Source organism: Crocuta crocuta, unplaced genomic scaffold, assembly GCF_008692635.1.
Source record: "Crocuta crocuta isolate KB4526 unplaced genomic scaffold, BGI_CrCroc_1.0 scaffold367, whole genome shotgun sequence".
Classification (NCBI taxonomy): domain Eukaryota; kingdom Metazoa; phylum Chordata; class Mammalia; order Carnivora; family Hyaenidae; genus Crocuta; species Crocuta crocuta.
This window is the reverse complement of record NW_027527936.1, coordinates 1,772,047-1,791,644: the sequence shown is the minus strand read 5'-3', so window position 1 is coordinate 1,791,644 and position 19,598 is coordinate 1,772,047. Positions and strand designations below refer to the sequence as shown.

The window sequence follows — 19,598 nt, the reverse complement described above, 5'->3', positions numbered from 1 at the left end:
ATCTTCTCCCAGTCTGTGGTTTGTATTTTTACTCTATTATTCTGTTCTGATGAACAGAAGTTGTGTGTTTGGCTTTGAAGATTTTGCCAATGTTCAGAAAGTTTTCTTCAGAAGTTTTTCATTTTAATGAAGCTGAATTTATCAATCATTTCCTTTATGATGATGTGATTATGCATTGTGTAAACTGTGTTAAGAAATCTTTGCTGGCCCCACGTTCATGAAAGTATGTTCTTATATGTTCTTCTGTAAGTTTCATTACTTAATCTTTAGTATCTAGGCTAATCATCATTTTCGCATTAACTTATGTGTATGGTGGGAGTAGAGCCCAAGGTTCATTCTTTTTCCACATAGATATTCAATTGCTTCAGCACCATGTATTGAAAAGATTACCATTTCCCCCACCAAATATAATAGTATCTTGGTTACAAATCAGGTAATTGTATATGATGGGGTCTGTTTCATTACTCTGTTGTTTTCATTGATGATTTTTCTTTTCGTCTCTCCTTATGTTGGTAGTACACTGTGTTGATTACTGTAGCTTTATAGTAAACTCTATAATTTATATCTGTTTTCATATTACTGGCCTGGCATTGAGAAGTCCCATGTAATGCTTGCAGAATGAGTGAATAAATGAACAAATGAGTTGTAAAGTGATCATTATAACTCCTGTATCACTACTAGTACAATTACATTCATTCTGCCATTTGGGCAAGAATGGTAGGGACCATAGGTAGTCCCTACTTTTGTCATTGTCCAATTTTAGAATGCACTATATATGTTGCCCAGCCTCCCTGGTCATTTTTTGTTTATTCTATAATGTGTGTGTGTGTGTGTGTGTGTGTGTGTGTGTGTGTGTGTGTGTGTGTTATAGTGTATTCTATCAATTGCCCTTCATGGTAGACCAAAGAACCTTAACAACCCAGGAGGCTTGTAGACAGGAGCACCTTTTATACCATGGTCATTTGTGTAGAAACAGAAAAACCACCCAAGGGACAGCCAGAGACCTGCTGGAAACTAATGAGACACAGGCCACAGCCAAGTGTGGAGTGCAGGTGTTTCCTAAGCAGTGTTGATGACAGACTGGCAGATGCAATGGCCAGAAGACAAGTCTGCCTGACCTGGCCCAAATCTCACTTCAGACTTTGTTCTTCCCCAAGCCCTTTGACCTGCAAGTACTTCCTGGACCACTTCAATAAGCAGGTCGAGTTAAGTTCAGATACTCACCAGTTCTTACGGGCATCCAGAAACCTCTTTTGATCTTTACCAAACAAAGCAGATATACATAAATGGTGAGTTAGGTAAGTGGATAGATAATTAGATCTATAACAATAGAGAACTTAGTAGTTGAATGAACTACAAGCATCTGGGGTTCACCAGGCCCTTGCAGTGGCCAGACTACAGCCCCTCACTGTGATTCATTTTCAGTGTCAATGGCAGCAAGACTTAAACATTATGGATACTTTTCTAGGTAAAGGAGGAAACAAATCTCTTAACAAGGCCAGCCCACATGATGGCAAAGAAGGCTACTAGGAACAGGGTTTAGTTACCCACGTGTTAGGACTGTGACTGGAATCTGAGTTCTGTCTGCCAAGACTCTGCTGCCTTAAAGGGTCTCTACTGCAGAGGTCACCCAATGGCCCCAGTTTAGGTTCTGGCTGTGCCATTACCAGCTTCGTGATTCTGTGCCTGTGTTCTCATCTGTAACATGAGAATGATAGCAGTCCCAGCCTGATAGGGCTATTTTGTGCAGAACACTAGGCAAGCCCCAACACACGTTAGGAGTTCAGCTGTCAGTCTAGACACAGGACATTGGTTAGGACTCATGCCTGAGTTGTCACAACCACACACACTCAGGACTAAGTCTGGCCTTCCACGGTCCTGGCGGAGCAGAGTTCTGCCTGCATTATTTCTTGGTCTTGACTGTAAAACATGTTCCAGCTTTCCTTAGGGATGTTGCTGGAGACCTTGTCTGTCCTTTGATGTCAGTTCCACCCTGGTCCCTGGGCACCCTGGCAGGAAGACGAACTGCAGCCCAATGTAACTCACCCAGGATTGTCTAGGTTTCTCTTTGTTATGAATAGCCTTTGCTCTCTGACCAGTGTGCACAAATTCCAAGCCCTGTTTGGGTCTTGGGGTTAGGGAGGAGGAGAGGGAAAAGTAGGAATGCAGAGACCACATAATCCAAGGGAAATGATTTGGGAGCCTCCCAGACAGTGAATAATGTACTACTCACTGGAGGGAAGGCATTTATCAAGAAATTCAGCCCTGAAGTTAGCAGAGTCATGCAGAATGGTTTACACACGGGAAAGAGAATTTGGTGCAAATGGAGGTGGCTTTAGTTAACCAGGGAGACTTCCTGGAGGAGTTGGGGCTCTGGAAAGGAAGATGAAATCCATCTGGGCCCTTGTGATCAAGGTCAGCACTCTTTGGGGGTTGCTGGTGGCAGCCTGCTCTCAGGGATCGAAGTCTACCTCTGCCCTTTCTTGTGTCAATGAGTATCTGAAGCAATGAGTGCCTCTTCATTGAGCCTTGGTCCTCTCATCTACGAAAATGGGGACCAGAGTAAAGATCAAAATGTTAATCTTTAGTTTAGTCTAGGGACATGGTGGATGCTCATTTAAGTATTTTGAAAATATTTTCAATATTTTACTCAGTGCTGGGTCCAGTGCCAGACACTAGAAATATGAAATATGAAGATGAATAAAGCCTAGTCTCTATCTAGTCAGGGAGAGATGTTTGCTGGGAAGATGCTGATGAACTGGTTAAGCCACAAGCCTGACATCTCAGGCTTCTTTAAAAATTTTTTAATGTTTATTTATTTTTGAGAGAGAAAGAGAGAGACAGGACACGAGTGGGGGAGGGGCAGAGAGAGATGGAGACACAGAATCCAAAGCAGGCACCAGGCTCTGAGCTGTCAGCACGGAGCCTGATGCAAGGCTTGAACCTATGAACCGCAAGATCATGACCTGAACCCAAGTCAGATGCTTAACTGACTGAGCCACCCAGATGCTTTATAAGGAAGCCTCACTTCATCCCAACCTAGGCAATCCATCAGCCCCTGGTAGTGCTATTTTCCATGAGTGAATCCAAGCCAAAGCATGTGTGTGTGTTCATGTGTGTGTGTGTTTGTGCACGCGCACACGCGCGTTTGTGTGTGTGTCTGTGTGTGTATGTCTGTGTGTGTGTGGTTGCTCTAAAAACTTGATCCAGCCAGAAATCACCTCTGGCCACCCAATGGAACGGACTTTGACCACCACCTGTTTTCCAAGGGCTGAGGGCCAGTACTAACCCCAGCTCACTTAGAAGATGTGTGGCACAACTGAGCCTTCACAGTTTGGGGCCTTTTTATTGTTGTTGTTATTCTAGGATGTAGGAGGGAATGTGTGGAAGCTTCTGCCTGTGCCCTGAACTCACCCCAGCACAGTGTGTGGTCCTTGCCCGGACATTTTGGGCTCAGGAGCCCCAAAGCCCTGGCTGGGATAGAGGCCAGAAACTCAACATTACCTGTGGCAATGTTTCAGCCTCCTGTGCTCTGCATATGTTGTACCTCCCCCCTGATTAGAATCCCTTCCTTCCAAATCTAACTATCAATATTTTCCCCATCTTTCAAGACCCAGCTCAAACACATCTTCTTCTGGGAAGCATTCCCTAGTGCCTCTGTGGGATTAGCATTCAGATTCCTTTCTCTGTTCCCTGGGCAACAGCAGTGTGTAAATGTAGAGACGTCAAGAGCATGCCAGTTAGAGGTGATACACAGTGAGAGTGCAGGATGGGGAGAGAGGCTGGGAAGGCGGGTGGGGCCTCTTAGAGCTGACATACCCGTGGCTGAAATCTCCCTACAGTGGGGAGCTATTGAGAGTTCTTGACAGAAGGGAAGGCTGCGTGAGGTTGGCAACTGAAGACATTTCTCTTTCCACAGTGAATGGTGGGGTGGGGAAGGTTGGGGGCCTAGAGGCAAGGTGATTAGTTATAGGAGACACGTAGAGGGGTTTTGCTGTAGAAAAGAACAGTGTATGTCCGATTTACATAGAGAGATTTGTAAAAATGTGGATTCTGGGCCCCTTTACCCAGAGCTTCTGTTTTGGTGGATCCAGAATGGAATTAGAACCTGTGCTTTTAGAAAATGTCCCAGGACATTTCAGAAGGGTGGGGGTGGATTCTTCAAGAATGATATTAGGACAACTGGATACCTGTATTGGAAAAAAATTAAGCTTAACCCTTCTTCCTTCCTTATACAAAAATAAATGCCAAATAGAACCAAGATTTGGTTCCTTCTAGGGGTACCTGGGTGGCTCAGTCAATTGAGCATCTGACTTTGGCTCAGATCATGAGCTCACAGTTCATGAGTTTGAGCCTCATGTCAGGCTCACTGCTGTCAGTCTGTCAGCACAGAACCTGCTTCAGATCCTCTGTCCTCCTCTCTCTGCCCCTCCCCCATTTGTACGCTCTCTCTCTCTCTCAAAGTAAATGAAATGTTAAAAAAAAAATGTCCTTCTAAAGGAGTTACAATGTTAAGTAAGAAAGTGTTTATGCAAGTCTGAATTGCATGCCATTCCAAGTCTGAAGCCTTCTCAGTTCTCAAAGGTTTGCCCCATGTCTGTACCCACGGTTCCAGCTGCCCCTTCCCACTGCCCCTTGTATTAAGAACCTCAGACCTATCATGAGGTGCAGATCAAGGCAGCAGAGAGCACTGGCCCGGGAGCCTGAGGGTGAGTGTGAGTCTGGACTGGTCATTGCCCAACGTGGCTCAGGTGCCCTCACTGCAGAGGGAAGGGGTGGGCCTTCCACCTCACAGGTCTCACTGACTCCACAGTGTGAACACACCCTAGTTCTTCCTCCCACAGAGGGTCCAGGCAGGAGGGCCCTCTCTGTAAGAGCACCAGGCCCAGCTCACAGGTAGAGGCTGGATGCTGACCTGGGCACATGGTGTTGGCCACCTGATGACCCAACAGTCACCTGGCTGTCGTCCTCATCCACCCCTCTCCTCCTACCTGGCCTGTGTGCTGCTCCAAACCTCAGCCATTGGGATGCTTCCTCACCTGCCCCTGGAGAGCCTGAGGCTGGGTGAGGGGAGAACTGCTGGACTCAGCAATGTAGTGTCCTCCTTGGCCAACTGACCCCCACTCAGACTCAATCACACCACAGGGTTCCTTCCATCCATCAGAAGAAGCAAAGCNATTTGGGGGGGGGGGGAGAACTTTGACATCTTTGCATGAAAGGGTCAATAGAAACAGTAAGTATAGTAATCCCTTTATTGTCCATACATAGAACATACATATTGCCCAAGGGCCTCCACCAGGTACAACCAGCCCCAGGAGTTCCAGCCAGGAGAATAGTTCTCTCTCTGCACTACAAATTACCTCTGCCATGTCCTACCCTAACTTAGATAAAGTGAGGCCCTGGGTATTGCCGTCATGATGGTCTTCGCAGCCTTAGCTGGACTCCCCATTTCTCCTGTCCAGCAGCCACAGTGGGGTTAGAATGTAAGCTGGGAGACTTCCTTTGCTGTTAAGCCTCTCAACACCTGCAGATACTCTCCAAGCCAGTGCTTTCCTAGAACATGCAGCCATAGACCACTGTGCCCATTGAGTTGCAGAAGCCATAGAGGGCATTTATTCATTGAGGCAGGGGACAAGCCCTGGCCGGCGGTTGGGAGGCACAGGGTGGTCTGACCCTGCCGCCATCCCTGTGCAAATTTAAGGGAAAATCACATCATCCTCCTAGCCTCAACCTCCTCCTATGTCAACTGAGGGATCTGATTAGACACCCAATCCCTAAGAATCCACTAGGAGGCCATAGTGTGACTTTAGCCTCCAGAGCAAAGCTGGAAAGTTTCTACCAGACACCCTGAGACACCATTTGTGCCTGGTTTGGGTTACAAGGTAACTGTTGATTGTAAGCGAACCCTTTGTTCCAGTTTGCCTGGGGCAGCCCTGGTTGGTTCCTGTTGCTTCTTCATAGTTGGTAGTAGTGCCTCTTTCACTCTCAAAAATGCCGCAGTTTGGGTGATATCTTACCTGGCCACCCTACTGACAGTGAGAGAGAAACAAGACTCCTCTGCCTTCCCCACACTCAGCCTGACCTGGAAGGATACCTCCTCCACCTGAGTTAAAGGAGGCCTTTGACTTGCTCAAAGAATAGCCTTGACTGAATTGTGACCTTCTGTTGACAAAAGTCAGTCACTGTGTTTACTGGGGGGGGGGGGAGGGATGTCATTTGAAGATGGAGGTGACCTTGTGCACCATTCACTGCCCCTGCCTGAAGTGCCACATGAAAATCTCTTTTCAAGCAAGACTTTGGTTCCAGCAAAGAACTTAGATGTTTCTTCCTCTCTGGCTGTAGGGGCTCTGTGATGGATCACACCTCCCTTTCCTCTTTGGCTGCTGGGAAAAGCTGGAGGAACCTGCCAGTGTGATCCCCCTAGCTATTTCTTGATGGAGTAGTCATGGCCGTGTTAGGCTATGAGCTTGCACAAGCTGGAGTGGTGGTTTTAGCTTCACCATGAAACCCAGGCTTGGATTAGCAAGGGAGATGCAAGCTTGAATGGTGCCCCTCATGGCCACCTTCAGAGCCCAGGCTAGGGATGGAAATAATGCTAACCTGAGAAAAATCTATCCCTTGGAAAGCTCATCCCTGAATAACACACTGGCGTCTCCTCCTGCACTGCAACCTGCTGTCGGACGAGCTCACTTTGTCTAGTAGCATCCATATCTGTTACCATGTTGGACTCCATCACAGCTCTGAGGCACAATTGAGGCAGGACTTGATATTAACCCATTTTATAGATTGGGCAGCTGAGGCTTTGCGAGCTGAACCTGCCTCAGTTCTCAGAGGCCTCCCATCTCCAGCTGCCCTGCAATTCCCAGAATACCACTGGTGGCATTCAAGTCACCCAACACCACCGTGAATGCGGGTGAGGGAGGTTCGGACCATTGCTTGGGTACTTAAGAGTCAGGGGCTGTGACTTCAGGTCAAATCTCCTTGGTTAACCTTTTAAGGATATCAGCACATCTCACAGAGTCCAGCTGCACAGGCTGTGGATAAGTTGCAGTAACTCTCTCTTCTCTTGTGTGTGTATTTCTGTGTGTGTGCTTTCGTCAAACAGAAGAGCGTGAATTCCCCTCTGCGGCCGCTGATCTCCAACACGGGACCAAAGGGGAGCAGGGGCCGGACAGAGCTGCCCGAGGCACCCAGCGTGGCTTCTCTAGTGTGGGGACCAGGGATGATCGTGCCGTGCACGCAGATGTCTCCAGCCTCCAACCGTTCATATAGCACACAGGGGACTTGTGGGTGGCCACTTGCCACTGCCAACTGAAACAATAGGATGGCAATGTTGACATCCTTCATGACGTTTCCACGACAGACATTCAGGCAGAAAGTGCTGGCGCATTTTCTGTCTTCAAAGTAGAGGGCCATGCCTCACCAGTGTGAATAGTTTGGGCCCCGATGACCTGCTCTGAGTCTACTCGCAGCCAGTGACACTTGCAAAAAAAAAAAAAAAAAAAAAAAAAAAAAAAAAAAAACTCCCAAAGCCCATCTTGGGTTTGGCTTCTGCAGCTCTTGACCAATGTGGCCAAAGCCAGAGGCCTCCTTGGGAAACTTGGATTATTCATAAATGCAGCCTGCCCCAGCCCTCCCTGAATAGCATCCGAAGTCTCTGTGGAGGTCATGGATCCTGAACAAAGTGTCAAGGGCACCAAGAAGGCTGAGGGAAGTCCCCGGAAGCGGCTGACCAAAGGAGAGGCCGTGCAGGCCAGTGTTTCGTCCGGCGCCCCGTACCCAGGCAGCAGCACAGCTGCCCCCCCAGAGGGCCCCCTCCAAGAGCTCCTAGCCCCGCAGCCCTTCCCGGGCCCCTCACCAGTTCTTAGGGAAGGCTCTCAGGAGAAACCAGGCCCTAAAAGGTCCTCCATTGACACCTCTGTCCCCATCTCGAAGCTTCCACAGCACCCTCTGACACCAGCATTCATGTCGCCCGGCAAACCAGAGCATCTCCTGGAGGGGTCCACGTGGCAGCTGGTCGACCCCATGAGACCTGGACCCTCTAGCTCCTTCGTGGCCCCTGGGCTCCATCCTCCAAGCCAGCTCCTCCCTTCCCACGCTTCCATCATCCCCCCCGAGGACCTGCCTGGCATCCCCAAAGTCTTTGTGCCCCGTCCATCCCAGGTCACCTTGAAGCCCCCAGAAGAGGCACCCAAGAAGGAGAGGAAACCGCAGAAGCCTGGCAAGTACATATGCCAGTACTGTAGCCGGCCCTGCGCCAAGCCCAGTGTGCTCCAGAAACACATCCGCTCACACACGGGTGAGAGGCCCTACCCCTGCGGCCCCTGCGGCTTCTCCTTCAAGACCAAGAGTAACCTGTACAAGCACAGGAAGTCCCACGCCCACCGCATCAAAGCCGGCCTGGCCTCCGGAGTGGGCGGTGAGATGTACCCCCCAGGGCTGGAGATGGAAAGGATCCCGGGGGAGGAGTTCGAGGAGCCCACCGAGGGGGAAAGCACAGACTCAGAAGAGGAAACAGGCACCGCGTCTGCCCACCCCGCAGAGCTCTCCCCCAGGCCCAAGCACCCTCTCTTGTCCAGCNCATGACCGCTGTTCCTTGTCCCAGTCCAGCTCAGCCCCATCGCTCGAGGACCCCACTCCATTCACGGAACCCTCATCTGAACACCCCCTGAGCCAGAAACCCGAAGACACCCACACGATAAAGCAGAAGTTGGCCCTCCGCTTGAGTGAGAGGAAAAAGGTGATGGACGAGCAGGCATTTCTGAGCCCGGGAAGCAAAGGGAGTACAGAGTCTGGGTACTTCTCCCGCTCTGAGAGCGCCGAGCAGCAGGTCAGTCCCCCAAACACCAACGCCAGGTCCTATGCTGAGATCATCTTCGGCAAGTGCGGGCGGATCGGGCAGCGGACCGCCATGCTGACGGCCACGTCCACGCAGCCCCTCCTGCCCCTGTCCACCGAAGACAAGCCCAGCCTGGTGCCTTTGTCTGTGCCCCGGACGCAGGTCATAGAGCACATCACCAAGCTCATCACCATCAATGAGGCTGTGGTGGACACCAGCGAGATAGACAGCGTGAAGCCGAGGAGGAGCTCGCTGTCGAGGCGCAGCAGCATGGAGTCCCCCAAATCCAGCCTCTACCGGGAGCCCCTGTCGTCCCACAGCGAGAAAACAACGAAGCCTGAACAATCACTGTTGAGCCTCCAGCACCCACCCACCACCACCCCCCCTGTGCCTCTGCTGAGAAGCCACTCAATGCCTTCCGCCACCTGCACCCTCAGTACCCCCCATCACACCTTCCGAGGTAGCTACTCCTTCGACGACCACATCACCGACTCCGACGCCCTGAGCCGCAGCAGTCAAGTGTTTACCTCCCACCCCCGGATGCTCAAGCGCCAGCCAGCCATCGAACTACCTTTGGGAGGGGAGTACAGTTCCGAGGAGGCAGGGCCCAGCAGCAAAGATACAGCCTCCAAACCCGCAGATGAGCCAGAACCCAAGGAAAGTGAACTCACCAAAAAGACCAAGAAGGGTTTGAAAACGAAAGGGGTGATCTATGAATGTAACATATGCGGTGCTCGGTACAAGAAAAGGGACAATTACGATGCCCATAGAAAGTACTACTGCTCGGAGCTTCAGATCACAAAGCCCATCTCTGCAGGTGCTCATGTGTCCCCAGAAGCTGAGAAGAGTCAGGCTGAGCATGAGCCCTGGTCCCAGATGATGCATTACAAACTGGGGACCACCTTGGAGCTCACTCCATTGAGGAAGAGGAGGAAAGAGAAGAGCCTCGGGGATGAGGAAGAGCCACCTGCCTTTGAGTCGGCTAAAAGTCAGTTTGGCAGCCCCGGACCGTCTGATGCTGCTCGGAACCTTCCCCTGGAGTCCACCAAGTCACCAGCAGAACTGAGTAAGTCAGTGCCCTCCCTGGAGGGACCCACAGGCTTCCAGCCAAGGACTCCCAAGCCAGGGTCTGGTCTAGAGTCAGGGAAGGAGAGGAGAACAACGTCCAAAGAAATTTCCGTCATCCAACACACCAGCTCCTTCGAGAAGTCCGACTCTCTGGAGCAGCCCAGCGACCTGGAAGGGGAAGACAAGCCCCCGGCCCCGTTCTCCTCACCCCCGCCCGCCCCACATGGACGCTCTGCCCACTCCCTGCAGCCCAGGCTGGTCCGCCAGCCCAACATCCAGGTCCCAGAGATCCTGGTGACGGAGGAGCCCGACCGGCCAGAGACGGAGCCCGAGCCACCTCCAAAGGAACCCGAGAAGACAGAGGAATTCCAGTGGCCCCAGCGCAGCCAGACGCTTGCCCAACTGCCGGCTGAGAAGCTGCCACCTAAGAAGAAGAGGCTGCGCCTGGCAGAGATGGCCCAGTCATCGGGGGAGTCCAGCTTCGAGTCCTCCGCGCCCCTGTCTCGCAGCCCCAGCCAGGAGAGCGGTGTCTCTCTGAGCGGGTCCAGCCGCTCCGCCTCCTTCGAGAGGGATGACCACGGGAAAGCCGAGGCCCCCGGGCTCTCGTCCGACATGCGCCCCAAACCCTTGGGCACCCACATGCTGACCGTCCCCAGCCACCACCCGCACGCCCGAGAGATGCGGAGGTCAGCCTCAGAGCAGAGCCCCAACATTTCCCATTCTGCCCACATGACTGAGACACGCAGCAAATCATTCGACTATGGCAGCTTGTCCTTGACTGGCTCTTCTGCGCCGGCCCCAGTGGCCCCGGCAGCCCCGGCAGCCCCCACAGCCCCACCAGAGAGAAGGAAATGCTTTTTGGTGAGACAGGCCTCTCTGAGCAGGCCTCCGGAAGCCGAGCCAGAGGCTGCCCCCAAGACAGGAAGACAGGAGAGTGAGGAGTCAAAGCCCTCATGCAGTAAGCCTTCCGCCAAAAGCTCATTGCCCCAGATTTCCTCCACGGCCACTTCGCATAGCGGGCACCCAGGAGGCAAGAGCCAGGTGCAGGACAGACCCCAGCTGGGGTCCACCCCGCCCTACACAGAAGCACTCCAGGTGTTCCACCACCCCATTGCCCAGCTCCCCCTGCACGAGAAACCCTACCTGCCACCACCCGTCTCCCTCTTCTCCTTCCAGCCCCTCTTGCAGCATGAGCCGGGACAGTCTTCAGAATTCTTCTCCACCCAGGCCATGTCCGGCCTCCTCTCTGCCCCGTACTCCATGCCGCCACTTCCTCCCTCCCTATTTCAAGCCCCGCCACTTCCCCTCCAGCCTACTGTTCTGCACCCAGGCCAGCTCCACCTCCCTCAGCTCATGCCTCATCCAGCCAGCCTCCCCTTCCGGCAGCCCCCTTCGTTTCTCCCTGTGCCATACCCCACCTCGTCAGCACTCTCTTCTGGATTTTTCCTGCCTCTGCAATCCCAGTTCTCGCTTCCGCTCCCTGGTGATGTGGAAAGCCATCTGCCCCAGATCAAAACCAGCCTGGCCCCGCTGGCAACAGGAACCGCCGGCCTCTCCCCCAGCACAGAGTACAGCAGTGATGTCCAGCTGTCCCCCGTGGCTCCCCCGGCCAGCTGCTCGGCACCCACATCAGCCCCTCCACTGACCCTGCCTGCCTGTCCGGACACCATGGTATCCCTGGTTGTGCCCGTCCGCATTCAGACCAACATGCCGTCCTATGGGAGCGCCATGTACACCACCCTGTCCCAGATCTTGGTCACCCAGTCCCAAAGCAGCTCAACAACTGTGACTCTTCCCAAATTTGAGGAGCCCCCATGCAAAGGGACAACTCTGTGTGGGACGGATGTGTACGAGGTCCGGCCTGGGTCGGCTGGGGTGAGTGAAGAGCAGACCAGAGGTTTCCCGACTCCATACTTGAGAGTGCCTGTGACATTACCTGAAAGAAAAGGCACTTCCCTGTCATCAGAGAGTGTCCTGAGCCTGGAGGGGAGTTCTTCAACGGTGGGGGGGAGCAAACGTGTCCTTTCACCAGCTGGCAGCCTTGAACTTACCATGGAAACCCAGCAGCAAAAAAGGGTGAAGGAAGAGGAGGCTTCCAAGGCAGATGAGAAACTTGAGCTGGTAAAACCATGCAGTGTGGTGCTCACCAGCACAGAGGATGGCAAGAGGCCAGAGAAATCCCACTTGGGCAGCCAGGGCCAGGGCAGGAGGGAGCTAGAAACACTGTCCAGCCTGTCCTCAGATCCATCTGACCCAAAGGAAATCAGTCCCCTTCCTCACTCCTCCTTGTCCCATGTGACGGCCCCAGGCTCAGAGGCGGCTTTGAAGGAATATGCCCAGCCATCCGCTAAGCCTCACCGAAGAGGACTTCCCTCACTGAGCGTGAAGAAAGAAGATTCCAAGGAACAACCTGACCTCGCTCCACTGGCACCTTCAAGCTCGCTGCCTCTGTCAGAAACGTCCTCCAGACCAGCCAAGTCGCAAGAAGGTACGGACTCAAAGAAGGTACTGCAGTTCCCCAGCCTCCACACGACCACTAATGTCAGTTGGTGCTATTTAAACTACATTAAGCCAAATCACATCCAGCATGCAGATAGGAGGTCCTCTGTTTACGCTGGTTGGTGCATAAGTTTGTACAACCCCAACCTTCCGGGGGTTTCCACTAAAGCTGCTTTGTCCCTCCTGAGGTCTAAGCAGAAGGTGAGCAAAGAAACATATACCATGGCCACAGCTCCGCATCCTGAGACAGGAAGGCTTGTGCCATCCAGCTCCCGCAAGCCCCGCATGACAGAGGTAAGTCTGCCTTGTTTTCCTTCTCCTCGCTGTATACCTAAACCATGTGTTGAGCTTTTAAAGCCACATTCTCCTCAAGGTCTGGTAGCATAACTAGAGCAAAACGAGAGGGCAGATTTCCTCTCTGTCAGCTGTGACTGAACACTATATAAGAAAACGTACTTATTGGGTTTCTTTATCGTTGTGTCCCTCATCATCAGAGTAGATGCATTTCAATAAAATAAGCTTTGAAGTGATCCTGCTTTCCCGTTAGCTTCTTATGTAAAATCAAAGACACCACCTGAGCCAGGACAAAATATAAATTCTCCAAAAGACTGAATTGGAAAACTTGGCTGATGGGAAAGTCTGCAGCAATTTCAAAACTTTATGCCACTCCCCATGTTCCTCCCTTGTCCTGTTAGTCTTTTCCTGCTTTTCTTCTTCTCTACACCTGCCATTTCCAGTCTCTGGTTACCACTCCAAATCTTCCCACTCCCAGAGTTTTTAGAATTTGGCACAAACAGCTCCTGAAATATTTCTTCTTTCTTTTCCACTAGCAGGAGAGCAAACACAGCTTGGCTGTAGTGTTCCTCCTCACCAATAGGTGGCAAGACCACTCACAGCCTGACCCAGCTGTGTCATGTGGTAGCGCCTGGCCCTGACTAAGGGTTCACATTTACTCCTCCATGCCTTGCCTCTGATCTGAGGCTGCTCCATATCAGAGCTGCTCCAAGAGCCATAGAGTGACCCCCTGCAAGTTCAGGAAATTTGAAATTTGATAATTCCAACTTTGCTTCAGATACACAGACAGCTCCATACCCTGATAAGACCAGCCTAAGGACCCAGGCCGTGCTATGTATGCTGACTTGGTGTTTGTGGAATAACAGTTGGTCGTTGATTGAGTCGCCTCAGTGTGCCAGGTGCTGTGCTGGGCCCTTGAATCCAGTGTTTATTTCTACCTATGAGACAGGAGGACCATCTCCATTCTATAGATGAGGGACCCAGGGGTCAGAGGGTGAGAGAAGTCAAGGCCATATGGTAGATATTTGGCAAACCCAGAATTTGAACTTAGACCTGACTCCAAAGAACCCATTTTTCTTCTTCCAAATATTTGAGAAAAGAAAAACAGAAAAGTGACTGCAAATTTTAAAATCTTCATCAGTGTGTCTTCAGACCAGACACTGATCAAATCCAGCATAAATCCACTAAACTAAATTCATATTACAGATATATGAATAAAACTGTGTTCTGAAACTTCTCCTGTATTTGTGTCCTTCTCTTTTATCATTGAGTGAAATCTGTGCACTGAATTTGTCCTTACTCCGCTGGATACTCTTCACGGGATTGCTTCCCGGATTTATCCTCTGAGTGTCCTGTCAGTATACAGACATCCCTAGATGAGATGTCCACTTTTGCCATAAACACCATGACTGATTTGCTCTCCAGTGTATCTTACCAGCTACAGCTACTCCCAAGATGGTGTTATACTTATGTTCCCTCTTACAACTTCTTGTCCACCTGCTGCGGGCAAGGAGTATGCTAAACTTTACTTCCATCCTCACAACCACCTTGAAATTTAGAGTACTATATCACCATTTTATGGATGAAGGCCAATGCACAGAGAAGTTAAGTAACCTGTACAGGGCTGCACAGGACATGCCAGAGCCTGGATTCAAAACTAGACCTCACTCCAGAGCCCTTTCAAATGATCTGGACTGCCTGTCTGCTTTGATGACTATACACTAAAAGTCCATTTAAGAAAAAGTTTTAGCTTAATTGGGTTCAGCAAACTTTTGCTTAAAATGCTGCTTTCATAAAATGAACTGAAACCTGCAAACTTTTTCTTGGAATAATTCAGTAGAGTCACTGGCAGGTTTCCTACCGGAAGTGCACCAATCTGGTGCATTAGTATTAACTGTATGGCCCACTGCCTTTCTACAATTACACCTCTCTCTCTGGCCACTGCTTGAATATCTCCAGTGATGGGAAGCTCTCACCACCTCTTGATGCAACTCAACTCCTCTTTGGACAGTGCTCCAAGAAAGTTCTTTACTGTACTGAGCTAATGCTTGTCATCTTGTAGCTTCTGTTCTGTTAGTGGCTCTGAAAAAGCCCTTCAGGCTATCTAAGCATTTTAAAGATCTTCCAAACTGTCTTCATATATGTCTAGGCCACCCTATCAGATTTGAGTTTGGTCATAGATTTTCTGTACATAAGCCCTGGAGAAACTCAAGCTTACGCAAAAGTTCACTTTGCAGCCATATGCCATTCACTCCCCAGGTTTCTCCTGCTTTTTTCTCCTTGGGGGTCATTTTGAAAACCACATATTGCAAACAGATTAGGAGCAAGGATTCCAGTGCCAGGTTTCCCAGACTTGAATCCCGCTGCCTCATGTACTAGCTGTGCGACCTTGTGCCAGCTACCTATTCTCTCTGTGCCTTGGTTTCCTCATCTGTAAACTAGAGATATTAAAAATACTTAGCTAGGGGCACCTGGGTGGCTCAGTCGGTTAAGCGTCCGACTTTGGCTCAGGTCATGATCTCATGGTTTGTGGGTTCAAGCCCCGCATTGGGCTGTGTGCTGACAGCTAGCTCAGAGCCTGGAGCCTGCTTCAGATTCTGTATCTCCCCCTCTCTCTGACCCTCCCCTGCTCATGCTGCCTCTCTCTCTCTCTCAGAAATAAATAAAACATTAAAAAATTTAAAAAAATACTTAGCTCATAGGACTGTGGAAATAAATAAGTGGGTTAAAATACACAAAGTGTGTTTAGAACAGTACTTGGCACATTGGCACTCAATAATCATTTTTATGATTTAAAGACAATCCTATTATTGTCTTTAAAAGCCAACATAGATTCCTGGCCCCCCTGCTAAGTCCAGCAGTGTTCCCTGACACTGGCTTATTGCCACCCAAACCAGTCTCCTCCAACTTAGCCCAGACATCACAGCTGGTTGTGAGAGAGAAGTCATCCGTTGGCCTGTGGGAGGCCCCTTGCTCATTCTGTGGATGTCCCAGATGGCAGGCCCAGATAGGAGTGAAAACAGCATGCTCTGGGAATTCATGGGTATTGCACGAAGTCAGCTCCCTTCTGCCAAAGTGGCAGTCCATAGCCTCACTTGGTTTCCACTCCCCATTTCCAATTCTGAAGAGACTGTTTGAGTGGATTCACTGAGTCATAGGCATTGGCCCTGATGTGGATCTTCAAAATGATCTAAATCCCCTCAGAGGTGAACTAAACCCAGAAAGATGAAGTAATCCACCCAAGAGTGGCTCAGCACACAGTAGCCTCTGTGGTGCCAAAACTCAGATTCCCTGATGGCCAACCAGCTACCTTTCTGCTCAGCCCAACCCACCTTTTTAGCAACAAGTGTCCTGGCTGCCACAGGAGCCTGGGGTTTAGATTGCTCCGGCACTGAGAGACATGGTGGCTTCTCCCACTGGCTGTAAACCTGAACTTGATTGACAGCAGCATAAACTAGGGTGAGAATCTCACTCCTGGCACTGCGGGCCCCAGCCCCCAGCCCAGCATCACTTCTCCCTATTCAAGGGTATGCCCACCCACTACTGCCATCAGAGGGTCTAGAGGACCTGTTATTCTCATGAGCCAGCTCTCACCACTGAGGCCTACAGCTCTGTGAAGAGATTGGGTTTCCTCAGACCACCAGCCGGAGCCTGTATACCCCCTTACAGGTGCATGCCTATCAGTGAGCATGGTCAAGGCCCTCAGGAAACCTAAACTCTGCTCCCAGCAATGTCCTTAACTTGAAGGGTTGATTTTCTGATCTATAATAGACAACTGGTCCAGTTAATCTCCAGGATGGAGTCTTCATTTATTTGCTCAACATTCCTTACCCATCTTCTCTAAGGCAGGCCCTGTTTTGGGTGCTGGCATGACCGAAGACACCAAGATAAGGACCTATGACCAGAAGGTCCTAGACTAATGTGAAAGGAAAAGCAAACACAGCTCTTGTAGGAAAGCCTGGTCTTCCCAGGAAAAAGGACCTGGTCGGAGTCCCAGTTTTGACACCAGCTAACCACATGACTTGAAGAAGGGGCTTCACCTCTCTGGGGATCAATTTCCTTCTTTCTGTACACTGGAGCTACTAGCACATCTGCACAGGGTAGAGGGAAGAGTAAGTGAGCCCCACACAATTAAGAGTAAGCCATCAAAGGCACCGTTCTGTCACTACTGTGTAACTGCAGTGATTTTGTCATTCTGCGGTGGGCCAGGTTCACCTCCCTTCGCTGGTTTCCCCGGAAGGCCAGAAAGATCTAGCTAGAGTGCAGAAGTCAGAAGAGAAGCGAGGGAAGCCGGAGGAAGACGCTCCTGCCTGCAAGAGAGGGGAGCCAGCGAGGATCAAAATCTTCGAAGGAGGGTAAGAATCATGTATGCTTTGCAATATTTCATTCTGCTTCCTTGGAGTAAGAGATGGTACCATCCGTATTGAGAGGCCGTGAGCATCTCTCTCGGCTGGGCTGTGCTCACAGGTGCTTGCCAGCAGACGCCAACGTTCGTGGGACTCGAAGGCCACCTCTGCTTCAGAATGCCAGGCTCTCTGGTGGGGGATGGGAATGGGGTGTCTGCTGAGGACTGGAGCAGTCTGGGTCTTTCTCCGGCCCCTTCTTTCTTCAGATGCTGGCCTGGTTTCTAGTCCCTGCATTGGGGCTGATAGTGCGTCTGCCAGGTCCTGTCTGGACTGCTGCTTACCTTGGTGCATGTTCCCCCCCAGATCACCTCTGTTCTGCACAAGCAGCCACCTTGGCATGCCTGGTGTCCCACAGGGGACTCGGGCTCTGCCCACAGGCTGTTTGCAGGGCTGATAATGAAGGCACTGCTTACACAGCCGTCTACACCCATCTCCATTCTGACTGGTCGGGGTCCGCTACTCATTGGTTGGTCAATGTTTGGTATATCATCCCTGGTTTTTTACCTTTGGTGCTTGTCTTTGGAAACCTAATAATCCAACATCTCAGAACTCACACCGTGGGGGCCCTCTGGGCTCCAGAAGGGTTCCTTGTTTCGGGCTTGCTTTGTGGAAGTATTGTGCAAGCTATGTTCTATGTGACCACGTGTTTGCTACCTGGGATGTGGGTGTCTGTAAGCAGGTCCTGTGGTGTCTGTCTCAGGGTCCTGTGTCTGTGTCCCCAATGTGATCAATGCAGCCCTCCTCCTGCCCAGTCCCGAGGGACAATGGCATGAGGGAAAAACCTACCCTCCAAGGAGGACAGTCCTCATGAGCACTAGCCAACATGGGTTGTCGCTGGGGGCCTGCCACTGCCCAGCACCTGCAGGTGCCGAACTCACAAGGTCAAAGTGGGAGGCGCTGGACTCTTCTGTTGGTTGGAGAAAGCAGAGATGGCCAAGTTCCCGGCAGCCGTGGCCAGGAGGGGCTCTCAGCAGAGAGGGTGTTTGGAAACAAAACTTGGGGAGTTGGGTTGTCGCGGTGACATGGAGAGGGTCAGGGATGACAAAAAACCCAGCAGTGGTAGGAATCCCAGAAACATCCCACTCAGAGTTCCAGTCGTGGCTCCACTGGGAAACACTATACCAAAGATTTTTCAAAATACTGACCCTCTTTTCAACTGGGGACAGACCAGTTTCCTCTCCTGCTATTTGAATAGAGCGCCCTCTTGTGTCTCTGTGTTCTCATATCACTGGGTACTTTAAAGGCCCCCTAAGACTTCATCCAAGGATTGGTGCATCTGGTCACAATGAGTTGCCTTCTTTCCTCTTGCTTCAAGAACCATCAGTGAGGGGTGCCAGGGTGGCTCAATCCATTAAGCATCCGACTCTTAATCTCAGTTCAGGTCTTGATCTCCAGGTTGTGAGTTTAACCCTGTGTTGGGCTCTGCGCTGGGTTCTGCACTGAGCATGAAGCCTACTTAAAAAGAAAAGAAAAGAAAATCTCCTTGCAAAAGAATTGTCTGTGAGGCCCTGAGGGGCTGCTGAGTGATAGCTGGTGTGCACAAAGAGGCCTGCTTCTTCCCTAAGAAGCAGCTGTCCCCAAACTGGAGGCCGGGTCCCAGAAGCGGCTCCCTGGTGCCCTTGTTCCCCTGGGAAGCCTGAGCCCCGGAAGGGAAGCCTGCCCCGATCCCAGTTAGTTCGCATCTCCAGCTGCGGACTGGAGTCTTTGTCACATGGTCTGCCTTCAGCTGAAACATGGTAGGTTACACCTGAGTCCCCCTCTCTTCCTACAGCCTGAGCGTCATGCCCCCCTACCCCCACTGTCCCATCCAGGTTACCATTTAGTCCCACCTGCTCTGTTCCAGAATCTCCCTCTCTTTCCAGATCCATCCTCCCTGCCCCTCCCACTTACCTCTCTTCTGCTCAGACAAGCCCTCAAGTCTGCAGCTCTGTTTCCTCCTGTGTTAGAGGGAAAAAACAACATGCTCTGTGGATTGGCAGAGAGTCCTGTGCTGCGCCACCAACGGACCGTGGTTCGTGGCGCTGAGCATTCTGTCACTATTGTACCCATCTCGTGTGTCTCCCTCCAGGATGATCTCCTGTTCTGAAGGCTGGGAGGCATGTCCTCCTCACTCCCTCAGCTCGTCACACCCAGTGTGAGCACTTCAGGGTCATGTAATGTTACCCGTCAGATTCTCTCCTGCAGCCCAGCTGTCCCATCTGGGTCCTCACTGCACCTCCCATGCCCCACTTCTGGCGGCCCCTCTATATTCATGGTTCTCTCGGGGCAGGTGTCGTGCCCCAGGAATGTTTGGAAATATGGAGGAGACTGTTTTAGGTTGCCATATAACTGGGGGCACCTCCAGCATTTCATGGATGGAGCCAAGGAGGAGACCATTCATGCAACCAAGCACAAAAGTACTCAAACTGCTGAGGATGCCCCCCCCCCACCCCGAAACTGACTGAACCCTTCAAGCAGGCCCATCTGAGGTCACCACAGTTTTGTTTTAAATC

General features: G+C 51.2%; 1 protein-coding gene across 1 annotated transcript in view; it reads left to right on the top strand.

Annotated features, from left to right (window-relative positions):
• Positions 1-7,565: 7,565 nt before the first annotated feature.
• Positions 7,566-19,598, top strand: part of HIVEP3 (HIVEP zinc finger 3) — a 58,650-nt gene continuing 46,617 nt past the window's right edge. Inside the window, 3 exon segments of the mRNA XM_077752007.1 lie at positions 7,566-8,579; positions 8,581-12,700; positions 16,910-17,055. Coding sequence (XP_077608133.1) covers positions 7,669-8,579; positions 8,581-12,700; positions 16,910-17,055 — 5,177 coding nt within the window. The 5' untranslated portion in view covers positions 7,566-7,668.